This window comes from Rattus rattus, chromosome 10 (assembly GCF_011064425.1).
Source record: "Rattus rattus isolate New Zealand chromosome 10, Rrattus_CSIRO_v1, whole genome shotgun sequence".
NCBI classification, from domain to species: Eukaryota; Metazoa; Chordata; class Mammalia; order Rodentia; family Muridae; genus Rattus; species Rattus rattus.
In genome coordinates this window covers 69,397,480-69,405,822 of record NC_046163.1, presented here as the reverse complement: position 1 = coordinate 69,405,822, position 8,343 = coordinate 69,397,480, and the positions used below count along the sequence as shown (strand labels likewise).

General features: G+C 51.6%; 1 protein-coding gene and 1 pseudogene across 1 annotated transcript; both read left to right on the top strand.

The window, feature by feature from the left end:
- Positions 1-6,806, top strand: Nenf (neudesin neurotrophic factor). Its single transcript, XM_032915502.1, has 4 exons — positions 1-361; positions 3,922-3,982; positions 5,240-5,343; positions 6,509-6,806. The coding sequence occupies exons 1-4, from the start codon at positions 185-187 to the stop codon at positions 6,683-6,685; spliced, it is 519 nt and encodes a 172-aa protein (XP_032771393.1). The 5' UTR covers positions 1-184; the 3' UTR covers positions 6,686-6,806.
- On the top strand, positions 6,219-6,355 carry LOC116911840 (annotated as a pseudogene).
- Positions 6,807-8,343: the final 1,537 nt, after the last annotated feature.

The window sequence follows — 8,343 nt, the reverse complement described above, 5'->3', positions numbered from 1 at the left end:
TGGAGGCTAAGGCAGGAGGATCGCCGCCAGTTCAAGAACATCACAGGCTACGTAGTAGGACTTAGCCTTAGAGAGAAAGGAGGAGAGAGAAGACATTGATAAGGCTGGATCCTGTCTTACATGGCCCCTCCCAGGTGCCGGCCGCGCTCCGCCCCGCCGTCCTCCCGCCTGCTCCTCGCTGTCCATGGCGCGCCCCGCGCCCTGGTGGTGGTGGCTGCGGCCGCTGGCGGCGCTCGCCCTGGCGCTGGCGCTGGTCCGGGTGCCCTCAGCCCGGGCCGGGCAGATGCCGCGCCCCGCAGAGCGCGGGCCCCCAGTACGGCTCTTCACCGAGGAGGAGCTAGCCCGCTACGGCGGCGAGGAGGTAGGCGGCGCGGCCTGGGCCGGAGGTTGTCCCGGGCCGGCTGGTGGCGGGAATCCACGCGAGGCCCAGTGGAGGCTGGGCGTCGCCCTCATGCCCCACCCCGCGTTTCCGTCGCCCCGCCTTGTTGCTGTGGGTCTGATTTTAGTGTGAGTGTGACCTGGGGCCACATGGCTGACGGTTTGTGCAAAGTGACCTGCCTGAGCGCGCGCACTGAGCTAGGGGGCCTGGACCGGACGATCCAGGCCTTCTCAGCCCTCCCTTTTCCTGCTCTGGTGTCCCAGGCCTACTGAAGCTCACCCTTCAGACCCCATTTAGTGTCTGGGCCAGTGGGGATGAATGCAGAGGGGGAAGCAGTGCTCCCCAATACGGGAGCTTTAGACGGGGAGGATGCTGGGATCTAGTTTGGAAGAATCGGTTCCATGCCATTGCAGTGATTCCAGGAATTAACCCCCTGCCTTTACAGAGAGGGAAACTGAGGCACGCGCCCAGTGATACAGGAGGGAAGGACCCACGTTGCTTTGCTGAATCTATGTGTCCTGTGCTCTCTAGCCTCTGTGTTAGCGAACCTTACATAGACTTTACATACATGCGAGGGTCTGTCCAAGCAGATCATTAGGGATGAAAGCTTAGGCCAGTGGGTCTCAGCCTGTGGGTCCTAAAGATGAGGTAGCAACAGAAATAATTTTATGAAATGGTTGGGGAATACTATGGCACGAGATACTGTATCAAAGTGTTGCAGCATTAGGAAGGCTGAGAACTACCAGTTTTGACCCACAGGTCCATAAGAACACAGGGATAGGAACATGACAGGACGTGACAGGGCTGTTAAGGGACAGTGGAGGGAACTCCTGGTGTAGACCACACTTAGCAAAGCAGGCCTGCAAGGCCATTCATTCCTTACTGATGCAGGCTTCTCACTGCCTGCACTGGGTGTGCAGTGTGCTTTATGTGGAGTACTCTGCATGGGGACACCGAGATGAGCTGAGGGAGAACCCAGGGTTCCTAGTGGGTAAAGAACAAGCTCTTGATCGTTTGCTGTTGGGGAAAGAGATGGTGAGAATAAACTGGGAGTGGATTCTCCTCTCCTATGCGTGAGTATGGCCCTCTGCAGAGCTGTTTGCTTTCATCCATATATGGGGGGGTCAAGGCCCCCCAGCACAGAACTCAAGGAAAGGCACTCTCAGAGCCTGCAGAATTAGGATGGAGAAAAGACCCTAATTTTCATATTTCATATTGTAGATGGAGACTTAAGGGTGGAGAGCCATAAACTTGAGGTGGGAAGAACCGGGGAAGGAGATATCTGGGGCAGAGGAGTGCTATGGGCAGAGTTACTAGAGTGTAGCGTTCTAGAAATAAGTCTGGTATGACTTCAGTCCTGGGACATCACCCCCACCCCTGCCCAGTTAGCATCGTGGTTTGTGTGATGCGATATTTGGTCACTCTTAAGCTTATACCTTTGAATGGTACCCCGCTTGGATTGATTCCTGCTGTGCTGTGTGGTTTGGGCCAAAGTTACTAAGCACCATGGTGGCCATCTTTTCAACTGTATGGTGTTGGCATCAGAGAGAGGGAGATATTATTACAACAGTTTGCAGATGGTGGGGCTGCCTGACTAGGCAGGCTGTACCAGCCAGGAAGGAGGCTGGAATTCTCCCGCAGGAGGGCTGGCTGGCTTGCTTTCTCTCTTTCTTTTTTTCTCCCTCCCTCCCTCCCTCCTTCCCTTCCTTCCTTCCTTCCTTCCTTCCTTCCTTCCTTATCTACCTGAGTGGTATTGAGACAGTGTCCCACTATGTCGTTCTGGCTGTCTTGGACTCACTATGCAGACCAGGGTGGTCGAAGAACTCACAGAGATCTCAAAGCAAGCACCCTGTGCCCTGCTAGGGAGTTTCTTTTTCCTCAGGGAACCTCTTGGCCTTTCAATGGATTGGGGCGGGTCACCCCCACCCAGACTGTGATGAGTTCCTTCATGTTAAGTCACCTGGCTGCAGATCTCAGCCTCGTCTGTCACACCTGGCTGAGTACTGATAAATTCTGGCTTGGTACTCCCCCTCCCACGGTTACAAGGAGTACCTCCTCTACACAGGCGTCTCGTGAAGACGAGATGGGGGACACACAAAGTGCTTGGCACAGCGACCCTGAACCAGCGTCAGTGCCTGCTGATCTTATTATAAAAAGTTAATTGAGAGTGTGCTGAGGAAAACCTCCCACGCAGGCACTCCCATTTTCTTTCGAGTTCTTTATTTTCTCCCGTTTCTTTAAGTCTGTTGATAAATCCCTGTCCCATGACCCTGAAATAAGTCAAGAGTGCCACCTGCAGTTAGAACAGGCCAAAACAACAAACAAACAAAAACCTAAGCCAAAACCAAACCAAAACACCCACAGCAGGTTTCAGGCGGGCGCAGAGAAGTGGTCAGGCGCGGCCCTGGGCCTGCTGGTGACGGACGAGAGGGCTGGCCAATGTCTAAGCCCTCCTGCCGGCTGTGCCCATGCTCTACCTACTTCCTCTCTGCCCACTGCTTCCATGGTCCTGCATTAGAGTTGCTGGAGCACTTAGCATTGACCACTGCTCGGCCAGAGGCAGGCAGGCAGGCAGGGCAGATGTCGAGGCCACTGCATGTCCCGGGTGAAGGACAGTAAAGGTTCTTGTCCTTTCCTGCCGCACATATGCATTCCTGGACCCCTGAAGTTGAGTGACTTTGGGGCCCTACTCACTCCTCTACATCCCGGGAAGTTCTCTCTGTGCTAAGGGCGTCCTCTGGTGGGCAAGGGAGAGAAGACGAGCGGAGCCTTAAGTTCCAAAGCTCCGAGTTTGGTCCTGCCCCCTTACCCCACTCCACCCCCGCCCCCATTCAGTCTATGACATTCAACCTCCTTGGGTCCAAATAGTCTTACTCTGCAGGGTATGGTGGGGGCAAGCCTGGAATCCCAGCCCTCGGGAAGACATTCAGGAGAATCAATCTCTGTCTCTCTCTGTCTCTCTCTGTCTCTCTGTCTCTCTCTCTCTCTCTCTCTCACACACACACACACACACACACACACACACAGACACACACAGACACACACAGACACACCATGACAGGGCATCTGATCTCATTACAGATGGTTGTGAGCCACCATGTGGTTGCTGAGAATTGAACTCAGGACCTCTGGAAGAGCAGTCAGTGCTCTTAACCATTGAGCCATCTCTCCAGCCTGACTTTACAAGTCTTAAAACTTATATCAGGCTCTTCCGTTTTGTGGTCATCTCTCTTGAGTGGCAGCTGCCAAAATGATGTTCAATTCCTTTGTAGCTTCTGACCAAAGCCTGAACTGGAAAAGGGATTCCAAGGTCTCTTCCTAGATGTGGAGGGAGGCCATGTCTTCCCCTCTTTCTGGAGAGCAGACAGAGGAGTATAATGTTCCATTGACGTCCTTTGAGAGGGTGGCAAAGGGTGTGTGAGGCCACCACAAAGGTCCAGGTTCACAGGAAGAAAGGACACTACAGTCCAGTGGTTTGTGATATAAGCTGCCCTCTGCACCAGTGACTTCCTCAGTACCTCAGCCTCTCCCCTGCTTTCCAGGAGGATCAACCCATCTACTTGGCAGTGAAGGGAGTGGTGTTCGATGTCACCTCTGGGAAGGGTAAGTGGCTTGTCACTTCTGGGGAACTCGGGGTCAGAGCAGGTGCCTGGAGGGGCACGGGTACTGTCAGGTGAGGCCTTTCCTTCCCTCTGAAAAGCCGGGTGGAGCTAGTCCTTGTCAGTGTTTCACCAAAACATGTCTACATGCTTAGTATTTCCTACTGATGCGTTTCTACTTGAAGGACTGTAGAATTCAGTTCAAACCCCGTGGGCATGCTGTTAGAAGCCAGAAGCGTGTCCTTTAGCTAAAAATTGCTATTGTAGAAGTTACAGAACATTTTAATACCATGTCATAGCTTCCCTGCCTGTATCTACTGTACATCAGGAGGTGAGTTTTCATTAATCCTAAGTCCACGCAGAAGACTTGGCTTCATACGATGTTTAAGACCAGAGGCTCTTCTTGTCTATGTTTGTTCATCTACATGCATGCACACATACATACATACATATATACATACATACATACATACACACAGACACATACACATATATATGGAGAGAGAACACAGACACACACACACACATACAGAGAGAGAGAGATTGAGAGAGAACACACACACACAAACATACTACAGACACATACATACACACAACAGACATACACTCTACAGACATACGCACACACACACACACACACACACACACACACACACACACAAAGGATTCAACCCAGGACTTTATGTACCGATGAGCCACATCCCTAGTCTCCCTCCCCCTTTAAGAACACTTTTTTTTGAGTCGGGTGCAGGCTAACCTTGTACTCACAATCCTCCTGCATCAACTTCCTTTCTAGCTGTGACTACAGGCCTGCATCATTAGGCATAACTTACCTTTTAATTTTTTAAAAAAGATTTATTTATTTATTTATTTAATGTATGTGAGTACACTGTTGCTCTCTTCAGACACACCAGAAGAAGGCTTCAGATCCCATTACAGATGGTTTTAAGTCACCATGTGGCTGCTGGGAACTCAGGACTCTGGAAGAACAGTCAGTGCTCTTAACCACTGAGCCATCTCTCTAGCCCCCTATATTTTAATTTTTAAAGAGACTTCATTGTGTGTTTTCTGCAAACAATCTCTCAGCTGACAGGTGCGTTCTGGGTTGGTGCAGCACCATGTGTGTACCTGGGCCTCCCATCTGCCCTGTTGAGTCCATCCGCAGAATTACAGCCTTTCTAAGAACTGGGGTGTCTGGACAACCCTCAACTCCTGGCTCCTGTCCATGCACACCCACACTCTTCCTTCCTTCCTGCTTCAGAGTTTTATGGACGTGGAGCCCCCTACAATGCCTTGGCCGGGAAGGACTCGAGCAGAGGTGTGGCCAAGATGTCGCTGGATCCTGCAGACCTCACTCATGACATTGTAAGCCAGATAAGCCTTTGTCAAAACACTCCGTTCCCACTCTGTGGGTTTTGTTCTTGATTCTTGAGACACAGTGTTACTATGAAGCCCTGTCTAGACTGGAACTCTCTAGGTAAGCCAGGCTGGCCTCAAACTCACAGGACAGCTGGAGACCAAGGCAGTCTGGAACTTCCTGATGTGGGTTCTGGGAATGAAACCTGGGTCCTCTGCAAGAGCAGTAAGTGCTCTTAACCACCAAGCCATGACTCCAGACTTCTAAGTAAGGTCTAAAGAGAAAGGGTTTACTCTGGGAGCTTCAGTCCATGACTGACTGATATTGCGGCTAGAGTACACAGCAGAGACAGCCCTTCTGACCAGGAAGCAGAAGAGAAAATGAAGTGGCCTGCCCCACAGTTCCTCTAGAGGGCACACTCTTAACGGAAGGACCTCTTCCTAGGCCACACCCCTTAAAGGCGCCATTACCTCCCTGTAACTTCGCCCTGGAGACCAAACCATTGACACGTGGACCTTTCACAAAGAGGCATCCTCAATCCAAATTACAGCAGATGGGGTACTTACGTGTTTAATGACAGAGAGGTGGACAGGCTGCAGTGCCGCCCACCCAAGATATCTCCTGTATCAGCTGACCAGCAAAACCCATGAAGCCATTGCTCCCCTGCACCCACACCCAGCTACACCCTGCTCTCACAGGGCACACGCAGACTCTGCTCACACACCCTGCATACACTTTGCTCACACACCTCACACACACATCCTGCACTCACATCCTGTAAACACCCCTCCCTTACCCTCTGTGTACCCCTGCAGACCTAAAGCTGCTTCTTTAAAAGTCCATTGTTCATTCTTTGATTTAAGATGGAGGGTTTTTTCCCCCCATACTTTTCTGGCAAGAATGGGTATCATGAACACAAAGGCAGTTTCCCAGGGTGAGCCTCATCTGTTTCACTCCAGACGTGCTGACCCCTGCAACTTAATTGCATAATCTGTGATGGGGAGGACTGTGCTCTCCTAAAAAAAAGTTTTTGTTTTGTTTTATTTTAGTCTGTTTTTCTCTTGCCCTTGGAGTTTGGGGCTGGAAAGGCAGGGGCAGAGAGAGGACAGTGTCAGACACAACATGTCACATTCAATCTGCTCATCTCTCTCTCTCCCATTTCTTCTCCCCAAGTCTGGTCTCACTGCCAAGGAGCTGGAAGCCCTCGATGACATCTTCAGCAAGGTGTACAAAGCCAAATACCCCATTGTTGGCTACACGGCCCGCAGGATCCTCAACGAGGATGGCAGCCCCAACCTGGACTTCAAGCCTGAAGATCAGCCCCATTTTGACATAAAGGACGAGTTCTGATGTCTAGCTGAGAAGCTGATCCTAGGGAGAGGTGGGGGGACAGGAGTTAAATGTCCCACGGAACAAGCGGGGGAAGCCTCTGAGTGCCCTGCATCTGAATAAAGCTGGTATTTAACTGGGAGACTCTTTGTATTGTCCTTGGTCCCTGCTGGCCAAGCACACGGGGTGGTGCTCAGCTGTGACTAAAGGCCAACATGGCCATGTGGGCAGTGGGCTGGGAAGGGCTGGGAAGGGCTGGGAAGGGCTGGGAAGGGCTGGGAAGGGCTCCTGATGCTACATTTGCTTCTATATTCCCCATACTCCCTACCCACAACCATGTTTCCTTAAAACAAAAAACAAATACCCCGGGGGTTGGAGATTTAGCTCAGTGGTAGAGCACTTGCCTAGCAAGCGTAAGGCCCTGGGTTCGGTCCCTAGCTCCGAAAAAAAGAAAACAAAAACAAAACCCAAATACCCCATTGCAGCAAAAAGCGTTTTCCTGTCTGCTTCCTACGCACGACTTGCAGGGGTGAAGTTCCTGTCTTGGTCCTGATGCCCAGGTAAGCAGTGGCAGGGACCGACTGCAGCCAGGATGACTCAGGGGACTGGAGTCTATCATGGCAGAGCCTGGTCAGGGGCCACAGGGGACTTGGATATCCTTCCCAGCACACACATGGTGGCTCACAGATTCGCTAGTCCCAGAGAATCTGATGCCCTCTCCTGGCCTCTGTGGGCACCAGTTATGCACACGGTGCACAAACTTACATGTAGACAAAACACCCACAAACGCTAGATAGATGGATGGATGGACAGACAGATAAGAATATGGGCTGGAGAGATGGCTCAGTGGTTAAGAGCACTGACTGCTCTTCCAGAGGTCATGAGTTCAATTCCCAGCAACCACATGGTGGCTCACAACCATCTGTAATGAGATCTGGTGCCCTCTTCTGGTGTGTCTGAAGACAGCTACAGTGTACTTATATATAATAAATAAATAAAATATTAAAAAAAAATAGCAAGAGGCTGAGGGGCAAGGGCAGGGCGGGGGTGTGGCTCACTTGGCAGAGTGCCTGCCTGGCATGCATGAGACTGAGATCCAGCCTCAGCACCACGTAACTGGTACAGTAACGTACACCTGTGATCCTCGGGCTCGGGAGGTGGGGGCAGGAGGACCAGAAGTTCTAGATTGTCCTTAGCTACATATCAGGTTCTTGGCCAACCTGAGATGTATGAGTCCCTGCCGTGTGTGTGTGTGTGTGTGTGTGTGTATGTGTGTGTACACAAAAATAGAATTTTTACATTAAATAGAGACTGTCCGGAGCTCTGCCCCAGGACTTGGTACCCCTAGAGGACAGCCTGGGAACTGCATTGTTAGCCTGTGCCTCAGGAAGCTTTGACCCAATTGGACCAGAGGCCCTGGGAAAGCCAGCCCTGGCCCTTCCCGCACCTCAGAGAGCACAGGCTCAGATCTTTCTAAGGACTGGTGTGACCGTCACCAGACTTGATGGTACATTCCAGGGCTAGGGAGTCTAGTAGCAAGCCTCTAGGTCCCTCTCGAGAAGCCGAGGGCTCGGTGGCCACTCAGGAGTCATGAAGCTAGTGTAGAAGAAATGGAGTCGTGACCTGGCAGCTGCAGGGCACACACACCATGCTCGTGGAATCAGGACACCAAATTCTGA